The sequence below is a fragment of the Hetaerina americana genome, unplaced genomic scaffold (genome assembly GCF_022747635.1).
Source record: "Hetaerina americana unplaced genomic scaffold, ioHetAmer1.1.p SCAF_2, whole genome shotgun sequence".
NCBI classification, from domain to species: Eukaryota; Metazoa; Arthropoda; class Insecta; order Odonata; family Calopterygidae; genus Hetaerina; species Hetaerina americana.
Window position 1 is genome coordinate 27,862,714 of NW_027286763.1, and position 27,892 is coordinate 27,890,605.

The 27,892-nt window shown below is 43.7% G+C and overlaps 1 protein-coding gene across 1 annotated transcript; it reads left to right on the plus strand.

Annotated features, from left to right (window-relative positions):
* The first annotated feature begins 309 nt into the window (after positions 1 to 309).
* On the plus strand, positions 310 to 27,892 carry LOC139687646 (glutaminase liver isoform, mitochondrial-like). Its single transcript, XM_071584887.1, has 14 exons — positions 310 to 440; positions 2,668 to 2,767; positions 4,723 to 4,862; positions 9,182 to 9,311; positions 11,340 to 11,467; positions 12,690 to 12,805; positions 15,401 to 15,522; positions 16,379 to 16,537; positions 19,265 to 19,441; positions 20,892 to 21,023; positions 21,910 to 22,064; positions 23,322 to 23,462; positions 26,825 to 26,990; positions 27,680 to 27,892. Exons 1-14 carry the CDS (start codon positions 310 to 312, stop codon positions 27,890 to 27,892), a joined length of 2,010 nt encoding a protein of 669 aa, XP_071440988.1.

The window sequence follows — 27,892 nt, forward strand, 5'->3', positions numbered from 1 at the left end:
AGATAAACACACCCGCACGCACGCACTCGTAACCAACAAAACAAATAACTCACATAAAATCAATAACGAAAGCAACAGGAAATAACGACCAAGATGTTCCATAAGAGGCGGTGATTCCGGAATATTCCACGGGGAGCCAATGGCACGAGGAATTAAAATGTGCAGTGGAAGCATCCGTGAACCATTCGACTCGCTCCTTTCACCGCGGGGGCGAGCGATTGTAGAGGGGGTGTACCCCTCCCCCCATGCACCGAGGGAGGACCCGTTTCGTCCCGCCACTCCCCCGCCTCTCTCTCCCTGCAGCTGAAGATGATGGCCGCGCGCCCGGACCCGTACGACCTGTACACCAACTCCAAGGATAGCGGTAGTTCAACGCCGAAGCGGAGGTCCGGCCAGCAGAGCCATGAGAGGTTTTTCCGGCTTCTCAACAGGTTCCTCAGGTGAGGGAGACAAAGGAGATGATGGCCTCTCGGGCTCGAGGTTCCCGGAATCTCCGAGAATGCTAACGAAATCCGAGTGAGTGGGAAATAGTGCGGTCTCCTTTTGCCCATTCGATATTCATGAATTTTTCCATGTGCGACTGATAAGGCTTAAGGAAGTGGAAATTTTTCCGTAAATAAATAAAGGCCCCCATAATAATTTGAAATTAAATTTAAAAGAAAGTAAGCCGTTCAAAAAGTCCCTACTTTATTGAGGAATGTGTTTCATTATTCCAGTAGGCTTTTGGATTACACACCTTCCAATGATTACAGTACCCAGCAAGCTCATTCTGTTGTTCGTTGACTTTTACTGATCAGTCAACTTAAATTCGCTAAAAGAGATGGATTTCAACTAGGAAAGATGAAATGTGGGAGAGAAGTGAACTCTATACCTCGCTAATTTTATGCGTTGGGTGGTGCTTCCCTAAGGGTTTCGGCTCGTCGGGACGATCTCATCCGCCCATAGTTCTTAATGGATCCGGGTAAAGGGATCAATGTCTTGTTTTCCGTGACTACAAACATTGTGGACTTATTTTATTCATTTTCTGAAACTTGGGTCATGCACAAGTAGAAGGACGAAATTTCAAGCCTCATTAGAAATGCACGCAGGAAATGATATTCACCGTTTTCCGATGGGTCCTTAAATTGTTGTGGTGCGAATGCACGCACGCACGCATGCACGCACGTGCGAACCATGAATGAACTTGTATTTATCATCCAGGATACACCTCCCACTGTTTTAATAGTTGATATTTTGCTGTTGGATGACCTGCCTTGTAAGAGATATTCTATTTTCATTATAAAATTAATCCATGCTACGAGGGTCATCCGGAAAGTAGTACCCGTTCGTGAAATTAAGACACAAAAGTAAATATTAACAAACATAAAAAATTTTATTTGAAAGAGGATACTTTAAACTACTTCTCAACATAATCTCCAAGCAAATTAAGGCATTTGTCATAACGTGTGACAAGTTTCTGTATTCCTGCTGCATAGTCCTTCGCCGCCAGCTCATTGAGATACGCGAGGGACCCATCTTGCACAAATTTTTGCATAATGCAGATGGTGTTTAACAATTTCATGAACAATTGTTCGAGAAACATTGGGAAAATGCTCACAGATGTCATCAATTGTGACGCGCCGATCGTTCCTCACGAATTCGTCAACTGAGCTCACCAGTTGGTCTGTAATGACAGACGGCGGTCTCCCCGAACGCTCATCGTCGTGTGTGTTCCCCCTCCCCATGTTGAAGTTGCGACACCACCGCCGAACAGACGACTCGTCCATTACATTGTCTCCATACACCTCCTTTAATTGGCGATGAATATCACATGGGCGAACGTTTCTTGCATTGAGGAATTTAATCACTGCCCTCACTTCACAACTGGCGGCGTTCTCAATTTTTTTAAACATTGTAAACAATCACAGAAACAACACAGGCAATGCTAGCGTCACGCAACTTGGCTCGGAGAAGGCAGACAAGCCACTGAAGCTATCTGACCTCGTCCAGCGGCTACTCGCGTCGTCAGCACTTCATGCGGCACGAACGGGTACTACTTTCCGGATGACCCTCGTATTAATGTTAGCAGCGATTTACGTGGAGGTGGTTACCGTGACTTGAAAGTTGCTCCGAGGATTCGGCCATTTTTCGAATAGGCGATTTTTAATACTCTTTTATTTCACATATTCCCATACACGGGCCACCCCCGTTGGCGAGGACGTTATGCCGGCCCTAGTGGCATTATGGGGTAACGTTCTCACCAGCCAACTCAGAGGTCGTGGGTTCGATTCCCGCATAGGTGTGTTTCCCTCCACATAGGTCTCGTGTGTTTGTAAATATCTTACATGTATTATGTGTAAGGGTTAGGTGGAATAAGGAACCATAAAGTCGTCATCTCGTCCCAATAAAGATGTTGTATAAATAAACATCAGGAATCTCTTTGGCATTGTACGCGTATATAGTCACGAAAAGCTCTTGGCTTCCGCTGTGAGAGACTTACCGATGGCGGACAGCGTACACCCCGGAACGTAGCTGCAGCACACGATGTGTGTCCCAGGCAATGACAGTGGGAGTGGGCGATGGGTCCCGCGCAAACGGCTCCTCCTCAACGTGAGGATGTCCGGAGGAGACAAAGGCGAGTTGTCTCTCCGCGCCGCTACTCTCACACCGTCCATCTTTCTTCCGCAGCTCCAGGGATAACGACCAAGCCAAGAACATGGAGGACGCCCTCTTTGACATGTTCCGCATTGAGGAGAGCGGCCTGCTGCCCGTGGGAAAGTTCCTTGCGGTAAGTAAGCACACCGAAGAGTCCCTCGCCACCGTCCTCCCCCGCTCTTTCTTCCCTTCTGCCATCAGTGCCCTCCATCCATCCTTCCACCGCCATTCCAATGCTCAATTTGTGGACATTTTCTTCCGCGGACCAAAAACGTTTATGAATTTTACTATCGCGGCGAAATATTCCAAATGCTCGTTTATAGCCTGAAACACTACCTCAGCATCCCCATCACTTCTCTCCGATATTGCACAAATAGTCATGCACGACAAAGCTGACTCAATTTGTGTGCTCCATTACACTTCACCTCAAGTATTGCAGACGTGTCCTTCCAAACTACCCCAACATGCAACGGACTGAAATGGCTTGATAAGGTTTTCATTAATCGAATTTTAATTTCGCTCCCTTTGGCCATGTGCTTTGTCAGTTTAAAATCTTTACTTATTATATGACTCAGTACACGTTATTATGTCGATAAAATGTTTTTGCATCTACCTCTTCTTCAACAGAATATCTCTTCTCTCATCTTGATTTAGGATTTTCTCACCCAATTATTGAAATTCTTATTCCGTTTTACAGAGCTTCCATGTCCCACTTCCGGGTCCTCCCATCCTTGCATTTCTTCTTTAAAATTGATCTCTCCACTCTACATAACCGCTCAGTTGTCTTTTTGTCTTCTTCGGGTAATCAATCCACATTTTATTCTCATCTGTATTCCAGCCTACATCGTCCTGCATCGCTATCCAGTCTTGATCAAGAGCATTAAAAATATTTGACAGATGATTTTTCTCCTCCAAGATTAAAACAAAAAGTGCCCTGCGAATTTTTCGGTGGCATTTAGTCCGTTTTTGCACTGCTAATCCTAGTGCTCATCCTCTTTCCACCTGGTCCAACCTTAAAGATGAAGTTCTCATCTCAACTCATAATATGTATCCCTGGAAAACGGCCACTACTTTTATGACAGTATTTATTTATACAAATTCTGCTTACTGTTTTTATTCTTCTGCTCCTCTCCGGGCTAACTTTTACAATCTCTTTTGTGACAGAGTATTACTTTAACCAAGGAAATTAGCGTGGGAACGAAATGGGGGGGGGAATGAGGGGATGTGGGGAAGGGGAAGCATATCTAACCAGCAGAAATGTTTTACATCGGGGTAGGTTGCATGTAGGGGAAAGATGAGAACATTTGTCGGGGGGGGGGGGGGGCAAATGGTTGGTGGATCTCAGAATGTTTCTGAGATTGGCGGGTCGTCTGTATGCGAGAGGAGGGGCATTTGGACTGTAGAGGTGAGGTAGCGTCATAATCGTGTAACATAGGAAACAATTCTTTAAGAAAGGTTTTCAGTCTGTGGGATCCTGGGAAATAGGTGTTGCAAAGTCCTGCGTCAGGAATGGCGTTGTTTTTCTGTGGTGTGTAAGGTCTATTCCCTATGCTTTACTTTAATGACACTTAAAACCTCCCTTTTTTCCATATCTACAACCGCAGAGCATCTTTTTTCCAGTTTCCGGTCCCAAAACATGCCTTCATCTATATTACTATTATTTTCCAAGTTCTATCTCCCTACGCGTCGAGTGCATAACTCAAAATACGGTATTATTAATTAATTGGTTTGTTAAAGTCATTCTCTTTGCTGGGACTCAGTAATTGTCATTAAACAACCACAATTAAGCTCCTTCAACCTTTCAGGAGACTTATGGCATACGAGTCAGGGCCATTAGTGCCCTGCTATACTCGTTATCCCATTTGCACGAGAGACTCTAAGGCCCTTCCACCCTCACAGGACTAAGTAGATTTAGTTTCAACCTCGGTCTTAAGGAAACACTTCTTGCCCTCCTACGCCGTCTTCTTCTCAGTACCACACTATTCATCGCACAGTCGCAGTTCACCATGCCTGGTCGCACACGTCAACAGTAAGACGACACTCGCCACGGAATTGGCATTCATTAACCGTTCTTTACCTTGTCTTCAGGCGCTGAAGAGCACGGGATTGCGGAAGACGGACCCCCGACTGGCGGAGATGATGGAGAACTTGAAGATGACGCACAAACTGCTCGGCTGCGAAACAGGATCTCCGGAGACGATGAAGCTGGACAGGGAGGCCTTCAAGAAGTAAGGCCCCGCCGAAGAGGCCAACCCTGCCGCCCACGACCCGCTCCCCCACGGCAGCGCGCTAATCTTTCGGCCATCCAGTGGCATCCAATTATCCGCTCAAAGGCCCCCTTCAATCTTCTCTCCTTTTCGTCACAAAAACTATAACCTTTGATTCAACATGTGCGCAGGCAACTTATTTTATCCAATGTGGTAACTATTACCCATAGTTACCCCATGTACTATTGAGCTTGGTCTTAATAATTAATTTACTATAGCTGCATACTTCACCATTCAAGCCACTGTTGCCCAGCGAGAGAAATTTGAGCATTTTATCTTTAACTAAATCCATGCTAATAGAAGGTATGCAATTTTAGAAATATTTTCCTAACGTCTACAAAAAACAATTTTTTCATAACATTTCCTTGTGCTAAACTACATCTTTCGCTTTAAGTTAACATGTTAAGTAATTATCTGATACAGCAATGTTTAGTGTCTTCAATCCCCTATAAGAACTATCGAGGTAAGCAATATTGGATAATAAGTGAAAATCACTTAAGTCACTGAAGGAAGTGACACGCCTAATGTGGACTCTAGAAAATGCTTTCGAATATTATACATGTCATAAAATTATGAAAATTATTTACAGGGTTTCTGTTTAAATGTTTGGGGACCCTTTTGAGAAAATGTCTCAAAAATCAACGCAAAGTGCTAGCTAAACAATTTTACAAACCTCCGCCTTCCAGCCGCCAAAAAGGTTGCCATTGTGTCACTGAGCCAGAGTGCCCTTTCGCCCCCGACATTTCCGGCGACGAAGGTCTCGGAAACTGCGCTTGATTGTTGGACTACTTCCAAATGGCGTCGCTATGAACGTTACCGCGGTATGAAAGGTAATTTAATAGCCGATGGAAAAATGAGACAATGGATGGCGTGAGCGGAAGGAGCCGGAGTCTCTGCAAGATTGCATGAGATGGAGGGAGACGACCGTTTGACTGCGACGAGAAAAAGGCAGAGCAGGGGAATACCCGAAGGACCAATAGCAGGGGAAACGTAAAATAAGGCCCTCGGATAAAATAAATGAGAAACTACCAAGACGCTGGCGACCAAGAGTATCGTGTTTGACCCAATCAGAGAGAGATACGAAACAAGGAAGACTGGATTATAAGATATCGATTTCGCCTTAAAAAAGAATGAATACCGAGAAACGTGAGGAAAATCGACCGCCGAGTCGAACGTGCCTTCCGGTGAAAATACGAGGGCTGCAAAATACTTAGAGTGATGATAGAATTTTTATTTGCATAATTTATTGCGAAAAAAATGAATTGTCTTATATTGTCATCTAAATGTGCCTTGTATGAGTGGCACAAAGGTCATTGGTTTGATTCCAGTATTTCATCATCGGCAGTCATTGCCATTTGAAACATTTTCAGTTCGTAAAATTCACACTGGCATACATTACTTTGTGATAGTGTTCATTTTGCTTACTGCAGCGATGGAGGTAACACGCGACAGTGCATTGAAATTTTGCTTTTGTCTGAAAAAAATCTGGACCGAAACATAGTTAATGCAACAGGGGACTTTAAGATATTCTGTGCTTTTATTTAGGTCAGATAGAAGATGGTCTAAAATGTTAAAAGAGCGGAGACAATCGATTTCAAAGGAAGTTGGATGCATAGATACAGCCAATTTTCCCACGGAGGTAAATATTAACACTGATGCTACCACTGTGAGAGAAGATTGTCGAATATTGTTGAGAGCACTTTCAGGAAACATTGAAGCGTGTGCGTCCACACACTCTGCTAACAGAAAAAATGTACCCGAGGCGTGTTTGTACGTACTTCATAGAAGGTATCGTGTATACCCTAACAACATGTTTTTTTGCTGTTTAAGTTGATTTTACAGGAAATCGAGGAGTTTCTTTCTAAGATTACCTCTACAAGTGAAACTTAGATACATAATTTTGATTCTGAGACCTCACGGCAGAACATATTGTGGAAATCTCCAGCATCACCAACACTAAAAAAGACCCATACATAGTGTCCATTGAAAAAGTTATGGCAGCAACATCTTTCATTATTCAGATAATGTTGTATAAACAAGTCATACCAGAAAACATATTGTAAATGGAGCATACAATGGGATGCATTACTGAAAATTCCCCTGGAATGTATCATTCGCAAAAGGTCACATGTCAAAGCAACAGACTGGATCCTGTATAACGATGATACACGGCCGCGAATCGCAAATACTGTTGCAGAATATTTCGCGAAAACATTGTAAGTTATGTTTCACATCCTTTCTAGAGTCCATAATAAACTACGTTTGGTTTTATTCTGTTCCCCAAGGCCAATAAATATCTTCAAGGAAACTATTCATTATCAGAACCTGTGGTAAAGGCTGCTGGGGTGATTTGAAAGGACCTAAACAAAATGTCTTTTAGTATATTTTCGAATACTGAAAAAAGGTGGAATGAGTACCCTTTGGGGACCACTTTAGAGGATTATATTCTAGTATGAGTAGAAGTATGTCGTTTATAAAATCATGACCTCCCTTGATTGAACAGGTCCAGTAGTAAAACGAATGTGAAATATGTAATTGATGGAAATTTGAAATAAAATTAAAATTGAACCCCAGCCAGTTGGCACAACTGGTTGGCCTCAGTTGCCCTAGCTTTTCAGGCATAGGAAGAAAAAAAAGAGAGTTTCTGTTCTGGTAAAGGATATTGGACACATTGATTCGCGTGAACAAGCCATTATAAGAAGCATTCGTAGGCTTGAAGAGAAAACCCTTTACAACGGGGAGTAGGAAAAAAGATTTAAAGTGCTGGAGACTTCATGGATTACAGTGATAGAGGAACAATCTAGCAAGAACTAAGGCACTACGGTGTGAATGAAAGACGAAAAAATATTCAAGTGACCATAAATAAGGAAGTTTATTCCAGTAAAAAAGTAACGGTATTATGCAAGAGATACATGAAAGGGGAAATGTAAGAAGTGCAAGTAATGGATACCAAATACGAAATTAAGAATTGAAAGGAGAAGAAATGAAATGATCGGAATACGAGCAGCAAATGACATCGCAGCAGATGTCATAGTAGCGGAGAACGGAGAATACCTGCGGAAAACCTTGCAGGAAGTGGCTCTGGCATTGAGAGACATGAGATGAAAATCAACATGGTGTAAAAGTGCAGATGTTGCGTCAAGAGTATATAGATATAAATTCACTAGTGGAGTCCAATTACCATGCCTGCCTCGTAAGTAAAACTCCATACGAAGGAAGGAGTTCGAAGTACACCAATATGAGATTAGTTTAAGCTTGGAAGGCGTTTACAGACAAGTACTATACTCATAAAAGATAAACACGCAAATCAGAAAGCAATGCATCAAATGGTTGTTGGTGGACGCAATTGATGACAATCGCATTGAATAGTTAGGGAACGAAGGGTGGACGAGGAAAGGACAGGGTCGAGCAGAACAGGGGAAAGAAGAACCAGGGGAATTGGCAACACTTTGAGATATGATGGATTTATTAAGAGCATATATTTGAAGGGTAAATTAAAGGACAGCCCCGGCGAGGAAAACCAAGGGACGATCATGTAAGTCAAGTAAAGAGATATTAAAGGCGGAAAAGTAGTTATGGCATGGAAGGACGAGAATTGGAAGCTTTAGATAGAATTTCTATACCCAGCCTCTTCGGGTTAAGAGGCTAATAAAAAGAAATCTTGTATCCCAAAGAAAACAAAATCTAAATATACCCGCTTGACTGAATTTCTAAGACTTCCATGAGATATTACCGCTTTTTTGAATTGGAAGCAGTGAAAGATGTGCAAATAGTTGATTTCTCGATTTTCAGCTGCTCACGCCAGATCTGGATTGCGAGAGTTTTAATCAATAATATATCTTAAAAATGTACAGCTACCATTGTTCTCTTCGCTATTTGCTGAAAACTACTAGTAATTTATTTGAACATCCCAAAGCTAACGCCATAAAGTATTTCAATATCCTATTTGCCTCATACCAAACTTTGGGACCACTAAATCATGACTGAACTCCATTTGAATTTACTCTCTGGATCTCTGTCCTAACATCAAGTCAAAGTGGGTTGACTTTGGTGGAGATTCAAGGAGCGAGGACTGATTTCCGGTGGTCACGTCCCGCTTTTCATATATTCCTCAGTTTCATCGAATTTCAACGGGACTCATGACGTCACGCACTTCGACAACCGTGGAAGAGACACATTAGACGTGCCCTCCATTCCCATTTCGACTCCGTTCCTCCTCTGGAGCCCACCACACTCGGCCTTTCGTGGCGTCTCATTACCCTCTTTTGCCTTCTGCGCAGTTTGGTGTCCGCCAACATCGTGCTCATCTCCAGGGCCTTCCGCCACCAGTTCATCATCCCCGACTTCCAGGGGTTCACTCGAGACATCGAGGACATCTACTGGCGATGCAAATCCAACACCGAGGGCAAGGTGAGTCCAGTCATTACGTGCAGAGAGGCGACACTTTCGCAGAACTTATGGTATCCTTTTTTAGGCACTCAGTGCATCGCGTGCATCGTACACCTTTCCCCCACTCCTTCGCATATAACTTCCAAGTAATATTATCAACATTATAGGAGTTCGTGCTTTCCCGGCGAATCTTATGAGAATCAATATGGATGCCAAAAATTCACAAAACCAGTATTTAAATTAAACATGTAGTTTCGAGATTTCCCTCTGCAACAATTAGTCGCAAAATCAAACCCTGTAGTCATTATTGTAAAATTTTTTCATTAATGATCACCGTTGAAATTTACAAAGAGCTTACTAATTAATTAATAGAGATAAATCCAATGCCAAATTATTTGATCGCATCGTTCGACATTTCCGATATTTTCACGAACGTTTAAGTCAAAACGGTATTGCATATATATGTAACGTAATGCAATGATTATTAAACGGTGCCAATTTATCAAGATTTTTCATTCAAAAACTAATAACCATTATTTAAGTATGAATTTACTAATAAATTATTCTCGTTAAACCGTGAATTGTATGCAATGCAGCGAGGCCTACGTATGGACTCCCCACTTTCACTATTACTCAAAATTTTTCCTTCCACCAATTTGAAGTTAATATTTCATTGCGATTTATATTTACTTTGGCTTATTTTATATTGATTCGAAGACATCCATGTCAGGTTTCCCTTTGGATTAGCAAATAGAGATACACAAATATGTATTATCTTTCTTAAGTTCCGTAAACCCATTCATGTCGTTTGCCAAAAAAATTGAGATTAACCGCGGATTAAACTCTCTAGCATTTAATATACGTAAGCATCTATTCCAAACAAATTAGTTGTAACCAAACCGGATACATATCTTGCACATACCATCCAATGCCAGACTTCTCCAATTATCATCTCACTAATAAAAACCGTAACTCCTCACCCTTTACACAGACTTCACCATTTCTCTCTCGTATCCAAAAACTTAAAAAATTCAGCAATCAGAAACATTCGGTCACGGATATTCCAGCAGTTTTTAGTAAAACCGCCAAAAGTGAAATAACGGGAAAGAGCACTAACCAGATCTTTTCCGCTGCGTGAGCTGAAGATACACCCAAAAGGCTCAGGTTCTTTTTCAGAAGGCCACTTTGATTTATTCTTCTACAATCCGGCAATCTTAAAAACCTTGATTTTCCTCAAATCGTAACTTATTTAAACCAGGTATTCATAGGCTCAAATGTTAAGACCGTCATTCCGTTCATGTGGGACAACTGTGCCGCAACGTTCACGTCAGAATAAAATTACATTAACGAAGCCCATTTGTCGGGATTACACGGATGCCCATTTGTCAAGTATTGCTCATAAATTACCGCGCTTCATAATTTGCCCTCGAAATCTTCTTACATCTATAAAAGAAGGGAATAAATGCAGATGTTCGAGAGTAATTTTAAATCATCAGACCAGAAAAGGACTGGGACTGCACATTTGTCAACAAACATTGCCTACACAACCAATGTTCACATTCCCGATCAACTTTGCTCCACAATACGCCTAAATGTAATCCATATCCACCCAAAGTACCCCACTCCCCTTAGTCTTAGAGTAAATGCTAACCTTCCAGAATCAATTACCAGACGAGTAGCTAAGTAAGATATTTCTCGAGAAGGGTCGTGCTCCTTTTGAAAGTATATTTTTAATCGTAGAAATGTCACAACTGAATCAAGATATTTGTATCCTTTATTTACATCGGTAATGTGAGCACCAAACTTACTAATTTTTATGAATTCCATGCATAAAATACATTACCGCGACACTTCGGAATTCAGTTGGAAAATTGATTTCGGCCAAAACCTTTTGATTTGGACCTGTGGATCATTTTATGAAAGATACAAGGGCCCTATAACCCCGGCCACGCCCCTCCCTATCCCTATGATTGCTTGAATAGTGAAGATCTCGCATTTTCATTTGCACCCCCGCCACTAATACGCACTTATGACTGTCATTCTTGGTAGGTGGCCAGTTACATCCCGCAGCTGGCGAGGATGAGTCCTGACTACTGGGGCATCAGCATATGCACCATCGACGGCCAGAGGTTCTCCATCGGCGACACCAACGTGCCCTTCACCCTCCAGTCATGCAGGTGAGGAGGACATTCATTGCGATATTCCCCAAAGGGGTCAGCCTTCTATTGGCTGGCTGCTTAAATTCGAACTGTGTTCGAGATCCAGTCATTAGCTGCGCTAACTGATCGGTTTTCTCCCTGCGTCTCATCTAATAATACTACTACTCAGCCCTAGCTGCTGCAGAGGCTACTCAGGACACGCAACGTAGCCATTTCAGTTTTCTTTAACGAAGTCAACGTCTACTCCTCCACCTAGGCCATAGATTGCCTACCTAATCCCCTCCTTTCCTCCTTCGGATGCGCAAGTGTTGCATCAAGCGCCTTAAAGATGTCGTATCGTCTTCCGGTTTCATTTGAACTCCGGAGTCGTCAGATATCTTTTAAATGTTGTTCCTTCTCCATGGTCCGTATTTTCCGCGTTTATTCTCTTCTGTGCAGCCTTCTAGACTCTGATGACTGAGGCTATGTCGACTCCGAGATACTTGGTCTGGTATTTGATACGATGCGTGTTCTTATTTTGCCAAGAACATTTGGGATTATTACGCACAGTAATTTTAAAAGTTTTTTTTTCATTTCGAATGCAAAGGATATAAGCTATTTATTTTTAATTTCTGGAAGTATGTATACATAGTTCAAATGACTTCTTTTGAAGGACTATTGTCATCTTTGATCACACCCCATTTATGTCTGTTTCTCTCCCTGTCTTAAGCGTGAGATGTGTCACGGGGTTGAAAGGTAAATATTTCTAGAGATGTCCTCTATTTTGGAGACTGGTTTTCTTGGCCTCCAAATCTTATTTTCTTTCAACATACTCCTACATCTCCTCCTACTCTTCCCTAAAACCTCTGTCCAGGTACTGAGGTATAAATATGGTTGTATGACTAGTTATTTTACTTTGATAATAACGTTCATCTGAAACAATCATTGTGTTTCTATTAAATTGTGACGTAGTAAATTACTAAGTAACCATTTATTTTGATATTTAAATATAAATGGCCCGAATAGCAATTAGAGTAGAATAAAATGTATCTCAGAAATCAGTTGAGAAGATAAATTGATTGCAATAGCGTAAAACAGCGAATTATTAAGTTCCGGGGAAGCAGGAGATGACGGGCGTCTCGGCTGCTAGGCGCTAGGGTGCGGTTACCTTCCCGGCGTCAGCCCACTTTCCCTTCCCGAGCGAAAGCCCTTGGACCGCCGTACCTCTCAGGCTGGAAGTCCTGTCGTTCTCTCTCCGCAGTAAGCCCCTGTCGTACGCAATCGCTCTGGACGAGCTTGGAGCAGACCTGGTGCACCAGTTCGTGGGCCAGGAGCCGAGTGGACGCATGTTCAACGAGTTGGTGCTGGATCACAACAGTGAGTACTTATTGTGAGAAGGGGGGTATTCGCTCATCTGTTTCTCCCTCCACTGCACATTTCATTTTCGACTGACCGTTCGACAATTCTAATATGCTCCCATTGGAGCGGTGCCTGACAATGAAGCTGTACATTGGACGGTATTGTTTACCTTCTCAAGTTTAGGGATTGAGGTTGCGAAGACAGCTTGCGATTTATAATGCGGTGTGATAATTTTCAGGGGTAGAGGGAATCTTCATGGATGTTGTTCACGCGGATTCGGTCATTTACGTTGTTCCGACCTTGAAACTTATTCCAGATATCCTTTTAATTTCGGCTTTTCAAACCTCACGGCATGTTCATATCAAGTCGATTCAGTTGTTGACAAGAATTTCCAACGATAATTATCCTAAGAGTTATTACGTTTAAACCTCTTGCTCTTGGACTCTGCCTCTAGTATCTTTTATCCTTCTCTGCTATGTGAAGTCAACGGTACAGAATTGCATATAATTTCTCCTTTAATAATGTCGTTGATGCGAAATTAAAACAATAAGAGGCCCAGTAGACTACATTGAGGACACCCGGTGTGATTGGCGTTTCTTTGACAAATTCATATCCGACAAATGCACTCTGTTTTCTCCCAAGTATTAACATTCATCATTCTTTTATCAACATTTAATTTTTAAACTTTTGATGGCATACCACCATGTATTACCACGACGAAACCTTTTTCCAATCAATTGGAACTGCATCTAATTCCGCTCCGACATTAGTACCCTTAGGGATGCTTTTGAGTAATGGTGGCGTCGTGGTTGTAATGAGGTACGGTCTTTAAATGACAACACAGAAGTCACGAGTTTGAGTCCCTTATAGTTGAGTTTCCCCTTCTCCGGGGGATGGGTATTTGATTATTCTTTTATTATTATTGCCTAAGAATTCGATGTAAAGATCAAGCGACTGATTTTCGATTAGTCATGAAAAAATTCAAATTAATCTAGGAGTGACTTCAGGAGAAATGATTTTTCTCAGGGTTATAATTTATTTCTTTCAGCTAAAAATGTTGCCATCAATTGGAAAATTAATTATTCCATTAAATTTTACGCACATCGGATAGTGGAATGGTGCGAATTAGTTCGACTTAATGGCCAACAATTTCCAGTCGTTGTTTTCTTACCTAATACCACATTGAGAATTCATATATTAGACATATCAGTCCGACGAGTTAAGCGTTGTGTAAGTAGTGATGGCTTTGATGATTTCTTAGAGGCTGGCAGATTTTTGAGAGCACGCCAAATATTCTATGTAAAAATGTTGAATTTCATTTATAAACGGTATTGCATTACAATGTTATTTCTGAATGCAGTGCACTTCTGATCGTCGACAGGTTAATTGGCTCTATCGGCCAAGATTATATCTAGACCCTGAAGTGGCAAAGTTAATTTCCCTGTATTTGGACGTGGCACCGAAGTCGCCTACATAAAGACAGTGGATTTATTCATCGTGATCAACAGTAGTGCCGAGCTACAGTTCCAGCAAAATGCTTCCATATCTCGTCTACATGTAAAATTACGCGCATTGATCGTGGGTCTAATAAAAGTTGGACTATCTGCCGTGATCATTAGTTGTGATGAGCCTCTGCAATGGCAACATTTCTCCATCTCTCGTTTGTATCTACGCGTAAAGGCCTACATACATGTTTGCCATAATAATATCGTGTACATCTTCCATGACTACCAGTTACATTCAGAGGTTGCAACGTTCGTCTTGCCCTCTGCATCCAGAAAGTCTTCGTGCGGCGAACACATACGAGTATGTACGTAATAACAGTAGGTGCTGCCACACATGGACATTAAAAGTGTTCGACGTGGCACTTGACGAATTATCTTTCTCTCCCCCTTCATAACTTGGCAACATTTTTCCTTCTCTCCTCTACATCGAGACGTAGGCTACTAGATCGTTCATATAATCAGTGGGCTCATCTTCCGTTATCATAAGTTGCGCACAAATCTTGAACTTGTTTTTATTCGTCTCTCCGCCTCCATGTACAGATACAGCTTCCTAGGCCTCCCTAGATGCTCCGAAGGTTTCTCATACATTATTAATCCTCTACTAGGTAGCGACCTCCTCTGAAACTTGACCTTTTCCCTTGCTTCGACTGTTATAATTACCCAAAGGGACTCTGAATACTATGAACGGCCAGTGGAATGATTCGAGCGGTAGTGAAGTGACTCTCGCTGATTAAATCAATCCTCCCGAGAGGGAGAGAGAGGGAGGGAGGAGACCAATGCCGTCCCGTTTGCCTCGGGGTCCACTCCTGTCGATTCGCAGTCGCCCCGCCTCCGTGTCCATCTCGAGTGGGCGCCCAACCCCGGCTCGTCCCCCGGCCTCCAACACTCGCCTTCATTTCAGGGCCGAGGAGAGATCAACTGGGGGAAACACGGATCATTAGGATGCCCTTTTTAGGGAAAAGGAATCTGGTGGCGCGGGGGTAAGTCGTGGCGGTGCCCCCGGGAAAGGAGAGCACCCCTGCGCGGCGCTGAGTGTACTCTCTCTCTCTCTCGCCGCTTTGAATGTCGCGCGCCTTCCCACGCGTTCTTTCCATTCTCTCATCTCCAGAGAAGCCTCACAACCCGATGATCAACGCCGGAGCCATCTTGGTGGCCTCCCTCCTCAAGACCCTGGTGCGGCCCGAGATGACGCTGGCCGAGAAGTTCGACTTCACCATCAATTACTTTAAGGTCAGTCCGGGAAATCTCCCGCCCTCGTTCCGTCACAGTGATCCTCCCATTTTGCGTGTGTTGTGTGCTGGGCGCTAATTCGGAATGGTCGTGAATGGAAGATTAGACGAAATTGCCGTCCCTCTCGACTGAGCTTCCTCCCTCTCTGTCATGGTGTGGGGAGGGTTAGGGAGTGTAAGGAGGGGATGTCGAGGCGTAACTAGCCGTGCCTGACCGTCGACCAAAGGTGGGCGGGCAACCCTACCGCTCGTCACTTCCCTCACGCCTGATTTTCATGTCTTTCGTTCTTATCACCGTTAATTAACTGTATTAACTAGACTATCATACTGGTAAATATTATTTAGTCACGAAAATCTGGGTCGTTAAAGCAATCCTTATTCCTCAATACGTCGTTTCAAGGAAGCGACCGCGTATCTTAGGTTTGCCATTGACCCGAAGTTCCCGTATGGAATAACCGATTTGGAAGAGATGGGACTGTGATTTCAGGGTTGGCAACTGAGCGCACTTTCAATTTTAAGCACTAAATGATGACGTATATGTCGTCGAATTTTAATGCAAAGGTGCCAAAAGAAAACGCTGAAACTTAAAAAAACATTTTTAATCGTCATGGGCGGGATAGAAATCGTGAAGGGTGACTGATAGAAGGCAATCGTCGGTTTCCTCTCCCCTATTCATTGACGGTTTTCGTTTCATCTGAATTTTTTTCGTTTTAATAATTTATTAATTCCCTAAGGGGTGAAGAATTTATCACTTTATGGATATGTTCACAAGGTTTCCGCCAGATGCCCGATAACAAACCCCACTTCTTTCCCTGGGGTCGTTCTCATATCGTCTTCCTCGCGTGGTCGCCTTACAGAAGCTGGCCGGTGGGGAGTACCTCGGCTTCAACAACGCCGTGTTCCTGTCGGAGAGAGAGGCTGCCGACCGCAACTACGCCCTCGGCTTCTACATGCGCGAGAACAAGTGCTATCCGGAGCGGGCCAACCTCCGGGAGTGCATGGACTTCTACTTCCAGGTGAGCCAGGGCACCCTCGCCCCGACCTCCATCGCCGCTTGGGGCTGCAGGACCCTCCATCTCTCCATCGCGACGCCCTCAGACCGAAACCCTACTTGGGACATAACCACGCACCCCATTCATGCGTCGCGACTCACCACTGTCAAGAGTAACTCGCCCCCGATCCATCCACAATCTACGAATACGTACGCTCGGATATCTAGGCGTTTCTTACCACCCGACGACACATTTTCGTGCCATTATTATTTAAAGTGGGATTTACACTTTTTCTTGTGCTTTGGAATCGATATATCCATACACTGATGACATTACGACTCCGTATGAAACTGAAACACTTCCACCTGTCATATCTGCGACAATCTCCTCTGCCTCACCTCACCACGCAGGTCTTCGACGCAGCGTTCGTCCTCCGTGTCCAAATTTGGTTCTGTCCACTCCTCTCTCGTGTCGCCTCTTCACCACTCCCTCCCCACCTCTTTTTTTATCCTTCGATATTCGGCACAGAAACATCAATTCTCCCCCCGTTGTTACATCAACATAAATTTCCCGCGTTCCACCAAAAAGATGTGTGGCAGAGGGTGCAAGCACCAGGATAGCTAATAGCTTCACTTGACTTCCTCTCTCTCTATCTCTGCTCATTTAATTCTCCATATCCACCCGTCGAAATTCTACAGTCTACCTCCAAAGTTCAGGTTTCGGAACTGCGTAAACCCAAAATGCCCGTAAAAATCATTAAAGACACATTTAGGACATTCATGAAACACATTTAAGAGTACTTAGTATATAATTAAATCAAGAATACAATGTATCTTTCCACTGTCCTAGGACAGTGGAAAGATACATTGTATTCTTCATTTAATGAAAATGAATTTCCACAAGGTTGAGCCGGGAACAATTGAATACTTAGTATACTAGACGAGACGTGGGTTTATGAGTACGACACGCAATCCAGACATCAGGCAAGTGAATGGCGTTCACTAAATGAGCCGAGACCAAAAAAACCACGTCGTTTTCAGTCAAAAAAGAAGGCAATGCTGACGGTTTTCATGGATTACAACGGTGTAGTGCATCATGAATTTTTGCCAGAAGGCCAGACAGTAAACAAAGAGTATTATTTGGGCGTTATGAGACGTTTGCGTGAAGAAATTCGCCGAAAGAGACCAGAAATGTGGGCAGAAAACTCGTGGATTTTGCACCATGATAACGCACCGTCGCACAGTGCTATCATTATTCGTAATTTTTTGACGAAAAATGCAACAAATACCATCCAACAGCCACCGAATTCACCTGATTTGGCTCCCTGTGACTTCTTTCTGTTCAATCGAGTTAAAAAACCATTACGGGGAACGCGTTTTAGCAGCCGAGAGGAAGTAATGGAAAAATCGCAGGAAGCACTGATGGACATACCGAAAACCGAATATTAAAAATGTTTCGAGGATTGGATCAAGCGCTGGCATAAGTGTGTTGCAGTCGATGGGGATTACTTTGAAGGGGACAATATAGATTTAGATGAATAAACTTGTATTTTTAATTTTCTGAATAAATTCCGGGAAATTTTTGATCAAGGTAGTATGTTCTAAATAACTTTCAGAAAATCTCATGTTCCGCCCGCACATGACGATAATAACATTAAATATATGAATTTTGTGGAAATCCAACTATTCCAATTCTATTTCGAGGACCCAGCAATAAGTCCTCGATTAGCCAGGTGTTCATGGACAACCAGGAGAATTGCGTCTTTTGCTCGGAAAACCCTGAAACGGAGATAAATTTGGACAGCCCTTTGACCTGGCCGTATTCCCTGGCCGCATTGGTCGTTCTCTTATTTCCCTCTATGGAAAACCATCTCACATCCTGATTCGTATCCCAAAAGGTTTATGACCCACTTTACGGCTGTAGTATCAACACCATTATGCTAACTGCTTACATCAGTGTCCGCCTCAATACCTTCATACAGGCCTGTACATGTCATTACCATCAAGTATGAGCCATAGACTAATATACAGGTACGCGGAGGAAACCACGTCGCGTTTCTTGAAATAATGGAGGGTAATGCTGACCTGTAATGATGTGGCCTCATTGGACGAAGGCAAGTACAAACGTAATCCCCTCGAACATTCGAGGATTTTACACTTTGACAAAATTACTCTCATGTGATCGACACCAGTCAATCTGGTATGTCAAGAGTAGACTGCGACATTTTTCACCAACATTTGTAAATTTTATTTATTCTCTAATAATTGAAATAAACCCAAGCTATGTGATTTTTCGGGTACCAGGTCTTCCTGGGAAACCATGACCGGCACAGGGAAAGGAACTGGCCCCACTACCCTGACGAGTGAATTTAGTACTGGGTGACCTCTACCATCCGACCTACTGAACCGACCTTCGGGTTGATTACTGTGTTTATGGTTTTTTAATTGAAATACGCCAGTCACGAGAAGAATATATTTCCCATTGCCCTCGTCAAGAAAGGAAAAGCATCTCGGTATGGAGCGCTCTAATATTTATAGATCTAGTTGCATGGTATTAATGGAAATCGGACAAATTTGAATATATTGGCCCCCTTCCATTCGCACCTACCTTGCTACCCCTCCTCTGCTAAACCTCTTTATTTTAATTATGTCCGTCGAAAAAATAATACTATGGATTTATGTCACTGATGACGCCCTCAAGGGTGAAAGTATTGTCGGGCGCGGCTAACCCCTTTTCTCCTGTCTGCCGCAGTGCTGCTCGATGGAGAGCAACTGCGACTGCCTGTCGGTGGTGGCGGCGACGCTGGCCAACGGCGGTATCTGTCCCGTCACGGACGAGAAGGTGCTGAAGCCGGACTCGGTGCGAGACGTCCTGTCCCTGATGCACAGCTGCGGCATGTACGACTACTCGGGGCAGTTCGCGTTCAAGGTAAGTCGACGTGTCGGTTGGTCGGAATGTATAGTCCTAGTTTTGCTTCAAAATTTGGGAAGGAATTGACAAATTCCTATCGAAATACGCAGTTTTAACTAGGAAAAAACTTTAAGTACCCCCTCTCTGGACCAACGAGATAGATTCTACCGTCAATCTTTCCCGGAAGTTACTTCGCGAGTTACAGACTTGGGCTGATAGATTATTTTTCTCAGAGAGCGTCATCTTTCTCTATCTCGGGAGAAAATAAATTACAGACATGGGTTCGGAGAAACCGCTGTTTTGGGAGATTAGGAAGCGTATTTCTCTGGAGAAAACAAATTACAGACTTGAGCCCCAGCGATCGACGGGAGGAAACCCTGGACGACTCATATGCCAACGGATCAGAATAGCATTGCCCGAAGGCGCTAGGGGGTGAAAGGCTGGGCTATTTTGGGCTAAATGTTGTGTGGTATGTATTCACCCCCTGCCACACCACCTAGCGTTTGCTTGCAGGGTGATATGTTAATATATCTACGGCGCAAAATCGGTCTGTGGCGCGGAACTGCGCAGTGGCAGAGAGGATGGAAAGAAGTGGAGTGGAATAGTGTGCAGGTTTATTTGACCTAGGAAGGCATACTATCTCAATGCATGACTTTACGGTTCAACTGATAAATTAAATGGTGCTGATTTAGTTTCGAGATGCTAGACAGACGACATAAGGTGAGTGGGAGGGGGGGGGCGAAGTGCGTGATGGAGCGATCAGTGCGAGAGGGTAGGGAAAATGCGTGCGAGGATTGTGGATGAAAAATTTTATATTGCGGAATTGCGTTGTATTGGCACAAGTGCCATGGTTAATGTAGCCATATGTGACTCAAGTCATTATTTATCTTCTGAATGTTTCCGGCAGATTCGGTGAGGATGTCTAGTACTAAAGTTAAAAAAAACAAAGCATCAAGGCTTATTTTGCGAAATGCGATGTGCTTTTGGATAAGATAATTGTTAGAGGCGAAGGTTTTGTACAGTAACGGTGACTGTTCGTTCGCCATTGTTATTCTACCGGTACGTTGTTGGTTAGCCTATATTCTATGGGTCTCTCCTCTTTAAACACTTGGGTGTTACTTTCAATCCGGAGTTCCGTCGAGTGAATGATTGAGTGATTGGAGGAAGTGGGCATATGGGAGGGGCGATCAGGCAATGCGAATGATTGTTGAAACGTGACGAGAATAAATTATTCCTCACGAACCAAAATTCACGTCACGGTAAAATTATTAACTATGGAAAGAAATGCGTTCAAGTGAAGATAACTTTTTTTATGACCATTCTCCAAAATTGTGCATCTTAATTCTTTGCTATGAGTGTTTTTGCAAATAAATTTTTTTTCCTCATTAGAGCTTGAGTGTTTTGTACGCATATTAAAAGTTACCGCTCCATAAAATTTTTTTACGTGACTGTGTTTTTGTTTCCCCAGGTTGGCTTGCCGGCCAAGTCAGGGGTCAGTGGGTGCATGCTGGTGGTTATCCCCAACGTGATGGGCATCTGCATCTGGTCGCCTAACCTTGACACCATGGGGAACAGCGTGCGAGGCGTCCAGTTCTGCGAGGTGAGTTGGATTGTTAATCCTCCACTCCGGTCTTTCCTATGTGAAACTCACTTTTCAGCTCAGGTCCTGAGTGCCAATCTTCAATTACCCCTCCTGGAATCCAAATATAAGGAATTATTTGAGCTTGAGTGGTAACCTATGCGATGTCCTTGGCTGCTGCGATAAATCTTGATTCACATACCGTCACAGTGCCCTATCAAACATGGCTATACTCTGGTACCACGGTATCGGTAACCATATCGTAAACATTAGCACGTGTCAGTATCATAAACACCTGCGAGTAACTTGGGAGGAAGGAACTTACCCTGGGGTCACTGACAGTGATGCCTTCGGAAAATATGGCATTCAACAACTGCGGGGCGATGTGAAGGCGTGATTGATAATTAGGGAGAAAACAAAGAATCTTTAGACAACTCGTAATAACTACGAACGTATGTTCCGAACCCCATGTAAAAGTGAAACGGATTGTTAATATAACAAATGGTATACGAAATGAAGTTGGTGAAGAGGAAGGGCAAAGCGGGATTGGAGCATGAACTTAGCTATTCGGGCACATATTGAGGGACGGTGGTTTACAGAGCTGTGTAATGAGGGGAAGATTTATTCGGAAAGGTCAAGCATAAATGAAAGGCGCGTCGTTAAAGATGTCAACTCGAGGATTATGAAGAAATGAAAATATTCAAATCAGGAATGATCTAAACGTGTTTACAGGATCGTGAAAATATTTTATTTTGATAGAGTATTTCAATTACAACTCAAAAGACTTATACCGTCTAGTCCTCCCTTCCTGCGAGGGACTCAACATCCAATGCTGCACGTGCCCCCCTGGTGTCCCAGAGAGGCCGGTCAGCCCTGACGCTACTTATCGTCTCCCCTCTTCTCGCAGGAGCTCGTGATGGATTTCAACTTCCACCGCTACGACAACCTCAAGCACGCGGTGAACAAGAAGGACCCGAGACGGTACCGTTTCGAGAGCCGAGGCCTCAGCATCGTCAACCTGCTCTTCTCGGCCGCCAGCGGCGACGTCACCGCCATGCGGAGGTAAGGGGGGGGGGCTCTTCTTGGGGTCTTCTGCGCGGGGGCCCCTTGTGTGCGGGGGGCTTTAAGCCTTTTTCTAAAACTCCTCCGCGATCTATAGCTTCACTCAAGGCTTTAAATATTGATAGACAAATTCGAATACTGGTACTTTGAGCGATCTATAAGCTATCGATTGTAATGGCCAACCATCGGTTACTAGCAAAACTATAGCTTAAGGAACTAATTTTTCCAGATGTATTAAAATGGTGCAATATGATTTTTATCGCTCCGGCTTGAAAATATTTTTAGTTGAATCTTTATTTGTTCCGTTTGGCAGAATTTTTATTTGTTTCTACCTCATCGGTGGCGAAGCGGCATCCTAGCGTACTAATTCAGAAGTCGCAGTTTCGAATGTCACCTGGATTGTTTTATTCCAGCTAGGGTTTGGGCATTTTTATTTCTTGCTGTAAATCCAACGCAAACAAAGGCCAGCCTTGCAACTTCCAGATTAGTTGAGGAATAATTACAGTCACTATTTCTTTTGGGAAAGTGGAAGTTCAGTGGGTAGAGCGTTGGCCAACTGAATGAGGAGCCTTCTTTCGATTCTTGGTGATGCCTCTGGGCAACCTCAGCTTCACCCAAGTTGTGCGAATTTTTGGTTACCGAATTCCGTAGAACCACAGGCGGTACAGGGAGTGAGCAACTAGGCTAGTTATTCATTCTCTGATCCCCTACCGTGATGTGTGATTTTCACCCACCGTGTAGTGCTTGTTACTAGGTGAGCACTTTCCTCAAATAACAAACCAACATTCGGGTCCATAACTGTGATTTCTTATTTCATTGATAATGAATCCAAATTTCCTGGTGACGAAATTGAAAATGTAGTCTAAAATTTCATTTTCGTGTGCATATGACGACCGGTGTGCACCAATCACGGGAGGGGGCCTCATCGAATGGAAGTCTATCTTTCAGGTTGGTGTACTGCCCATATGCTCAAAATTGTTGATTTTACCTTTTCACCTCTTCCTCGCGACATCCGCGCACTGCCAAACGTCGTCTTCCTGAATGGGCGCGCCGTGAAACAGCCTCTGCGGCGAATTCGTGTCGCAAGTCGTCGCGTGCCATTTATTGTCTGTGGGTACCATCGAGATACCCGTCAAGCAGTTCGCAAGGGCGCCGAGAGCCCAGCGTGCCACTGAAGCAAACCGCCACCTCCTCCCGGGTGAGCGAAAGAGGCGTCCCTCACTCTCCTTGATTAATTGTGGTGCTTCACTTCCTCAGGCACAAGCTGTCGGGCACGGACATGTCGCTGTCCGATTATGACGGCCGGACGGCGCTGCACCTGGCCGCCGCCGAGGGACATCTCGAGTGCGTCCGGTTCCTCCTGGAACAGTGTGGGGTGCCACACGACCCAAAGGATAGGTGAGGCGGATGCCCCCCAAGGGGCTACCTCTCTCTCTTTGGAGCGCTCTATTTCACTTTTCTTTCTCCGCATCAGGTTTAAGCAAACATCGGGCGGTTCTTCAAACGACTGGTAAGCTGGATTGAAATAGTTCATTCTTCAAAAGGGGGTTGTGGAAATGGTCAACCTCCTGGCATATTCCAGCGCTGAAGCTAGTATATATTGGCGTATCAGCAGAAATCTCCACCTTGTGCGTAAATTTACTTCCTGATGTCTTGTGATACCGCTCGCTGCATGACCTCTCAAGTAATTCGCTTCCTGGAGAAGACTGCTCCTTTGGAGCATGTCACGAGACGAGGGATTTCCCCTGGATTACGCATCCTGATAAGGAGATATCATGTTTCGAAAACTAGGCGGAAGCTGGGTCTCAGTTCACCGAATGAGAAGCGCTGTGAGACACTCCGTGAAGGAAATACTGGAACACACCCTCGGTTTTGTGAAGAAATGGCATTTCATACGAGTGCGGTGTCTGTGGTAATCATTTCTAGATTGGGGAGTATAAGTTTATTTCGTGGAGTGAGGCAATGGAACATACCGATTTTGTGACATGGCATTTCAAAAAATTAACGATCAAAAGAAATTATGATTTTAGTCAAGGTATTTTCTCTATTTCAAGGTTGTGGACGGTCCCAACTATTTACTGACAAGTACCTTGAGAACTTTATCTTTCTTTGCCCTACACGTTGTAATTACAGACCGATCTCTCTCTAATCCAATTGGTGCAAGGTCATGGAACATTTAATTGTTAGTTCTGTAATGAGACATCTCAATAATCATGAGCTATTGATGAAAAACCGGCACGAATTCCGAAAGTGCAGATCCTACGAGACCCAACTTATTCTTTTTGCTCGTTATATCCTTGGTTCGGGAGAAAATAATGTTCCAGTGGACCCGGTTTTTTTAGATTTTAATAAAGCCTTCGGGAAAGTACCTCGTAGTAAACTACTCATAAAGTTAGAAATCTATGGCATAGATAAAAGTATTCTGGGCCGGACGCAAGACTTTTTGAATGGTTGCGTGCCAAGGATAGTCATAGATGGTTTTGCCTCTAATACAGTAGAAGTCACTTTAGGTGTTTTCCAAGGAAGCCTCTTTTATTATTTCTATACAGTTACGACATTAACTCCTTGCGTCACAGTAAAATACGTTTATTTGCCGGCAATGCTATTTTTTGCAAAGATATCCCTAGTCCTGTATATAAAGTAGCTTTAGTAGATTACCCTTATGGTATACAACGTTGATGCGATAGGTGACAATTAGAATGGAAGTAACAAAGATGAGTGGTGATTCATTTTTGGAATAGTAGTGCGAGTAGCAATTCCCTCCCGAGCGCAGACTACATCAGGAATATCGAAATAGAAAGTGTAGACTCGATTAAATACTCAGGTGTTTCCCTCACTCGCGACCTCTGAGTAAGACGGATACAGTGAATGTGTGAACAAGCTAGCAAAAGAATGGGACTTATTAGATGAACACTGAGGAAAAGTGACGAAAAGGTTTGAGAGCAATTCTAAATTTCACTCGTTAGCCCACATTTAGAATATCCTGCTCGTATATGGGATCCTCATGAATATGGATTGATTGCCGAATTGGACCGCGTGCAGTGTAGAGGAACTAGATTTGTTAAACGTGGTTATGATAAACTGATTAGCCCATCAAAATTATTAGAGGAGCTAGGCTGGGAATCACTCACGGAGCGAAAGTTGAATTTCACATAAATAAATAAAATATTTTGCTTAAAATGGTAGTAGGTCTCTTTGCGATGATGACGGTAATATTAGATAAATCAAGTGTGTAATCGATAGATTTAATTTTTCATTTTTCCCACGAAGGGTCAGGGGTGAGAGCAACTGTAAATCACTGCGGTAGAGAAGAAGGTATGTTTCTTTTTTTCATCAAAGTAGTCTAGTAAGTCGTCATTATTTAATCTAATCTTTGTTTATTGTCGCTCTTGTTACTAATCTCTCGGCGCTTATGCTTAAAGAAGTATACTTTGCTTATATACCGTATTATATGTACAAGTAGTTATCATGAAATTTGAATTATTTTCATGATATATTATAACTGGAAATTAGAAAAAACTTAAATTATATTTTGCACCCTTCGCTTTCAGTCACCCCTTGCCACAAACCCTAGCGGTGGCTTGCAGAACATTATGTAGATATACTCTGTAACTATACCTCTATTGTTTCTCACTGTCCTCATGTCATCTCCCATTACTCTTATTCGAGGATTTTACTGTTCCCTGAACTAAAAACCCCGCTCAAAGGAAAAAGAATAGTCACCATTCCAGAGATAGGGAAAATTCGACGGAAGAGCTAATGAGCATTCCGGAGGAAGTGTTTCGGGACTGTTTCAGAAAGTAGAAACACCGTTGGGATAAGAGTATGCGTTGGGTAGGAGACTACTTTGACGGGTACCCTGACTAGTAATTTATTGGTGAAGTATTTATTGTAACAAAAAAACTTGGGAAATTTTTAACAGACCACGTGTATCTATGTCTCTCCATTTGTCTCTGGATATTTTCCAGCTTCCATGTCCTCATTTTCGTTATAACATTCCAAGTTCCTTGACTAACCGGTACGGTCCCATTCAGTCTTCTTTTAACATCTCTCAGTTCAGTTGTGGGAGGAATTCATATGATAACGACCGAGGAGGCTTCGCTACCCCTGATTCTGGTCACGATACCTGACGCTGCGGGCCGAGACCCATAGCTTCCAGGATTCATTTTCTCTTTGTCTCGCATAATTAAAGGTGGTTCCCATTTCCATCTTCAATAGTGTTTTTAACGAGGCAAATCAATTAAATGACGTCCCCACTGGGGTTAGACGTCTTTGCAGCCTCCTTTTACCTTTTGTCTGCAACCAGTAAACCTTTCAGGCACACGGGTAACCCTATCAGAGCCAATTATCATTGTCCTTGCCATTACAGCTCTAGTTTCAACGGAGCACGCAAGCCCTTCCACCCCATCAAGGTCGTAGTCCATGCGGAGGGTTCGAGTATTCTAAAAAAAACAGGAGAACCACTCGCGAGGCTGGTATCCAGAGGTAGTTGCTCTGGGTTCTCTTTTTCTCCGAGGATTTCATTTCGGTAAGAGAAGCATCTGGGTGGGCGGGTGATGATGGCGGGAATGGGAGGTGATTGGTATGAAGTAGGCCGAGGGAAGGGAGTGGATTGAGGTGGTGGTGGTGAATTGATGGCGGAGAGCCGATCGGAAGGCAGGTTCTGAGTTTATGTGCGTAAGCTCACAATCGACACATTATGTGGCGCGCATCACATGTGAAAGCGCCGAGTGTCGAACCCACTCCTTCTTCTGTTTCAGGTGGGGTAAAGCCCCCATCGATGAGGCCGCGACCTTCGGCTACCAAAAGGTCTTCGAGTACATGGAGGAATGGGAGAAGAGGGTCCCTCCGAACGAGGGGCCTTCATCGCTCGGGGTGACCGCGGAAGGCCACGACGGCGAAGGGACAGAGGAGAGCGACGGGGCGGTGGCGGCGGCCTCCGCTCTCCTCCCGCCCCTTCCACCCGCCTCCTCCTCATCCTCTTCCCCGCCTCCCTCGGAGATCAGCCTCGGCGAGTCCGCCAGCACCAAGCAGTACAACCTGTGACTGCGTTAAAATGCGACTCTGACAGCACGCCCACGACTGGGACTGCTTTGCGATGAAATCTGTGATCAATAACTGCCTCTTCGACCACATGTCGATTTCAGTCCTCGGAGATTGGCGGCGCATCAATCATTTTGACTCTGGCAAGCAATGTCTATTCTGCCTTTCGAGTCTCAATCATAATATTACGATTCTTTTCGTTACAATGTGTAGGAAAAAGAATGAGTTCCAATTACTTAGGTGTCTTTTCATGTTTCAGTTAAGTGGAATCTACTCGTGGAACGAGCAGGTATGACAAAGGGGTGTACAAAAAGTTCGTCAATCAAAGAATAATAATATAAAACAGCTATAAATCGTGTTCATTCTTAACCTTTTGAGATGTTTCTTCAGATATAGACACCAATTAAGATAGGGACGAGAAGGATATGGTGTATTTCATTAATATAAGATTTAACGATTTCCATACGAGTTAAGCTACATTTTTGTGCATAGGGTTTTGTGACGTCTCAAGATTTCGCCATCTCTCGAATGTCACTATAGACATATCTCCTATAGTGAGAACGCTGCTGTAGGAGATATGTCTGCGCGAGAACGCTGCTCTTGAAACCGACGTTCGTGCTATCATGAGTTCATCTCCAATCCAAACCATTGAGTGCCAACCTGCTAGATTGAGACACATAGTGCTTGGGTCGTCGTCGTCCTTTGCGCTGCATTTGCGTGGGTATGCATTAAAGCGGGATAGGTATGTGGACGAGGCAGTATGCCGGCCAGAAAAGCAGCACTAA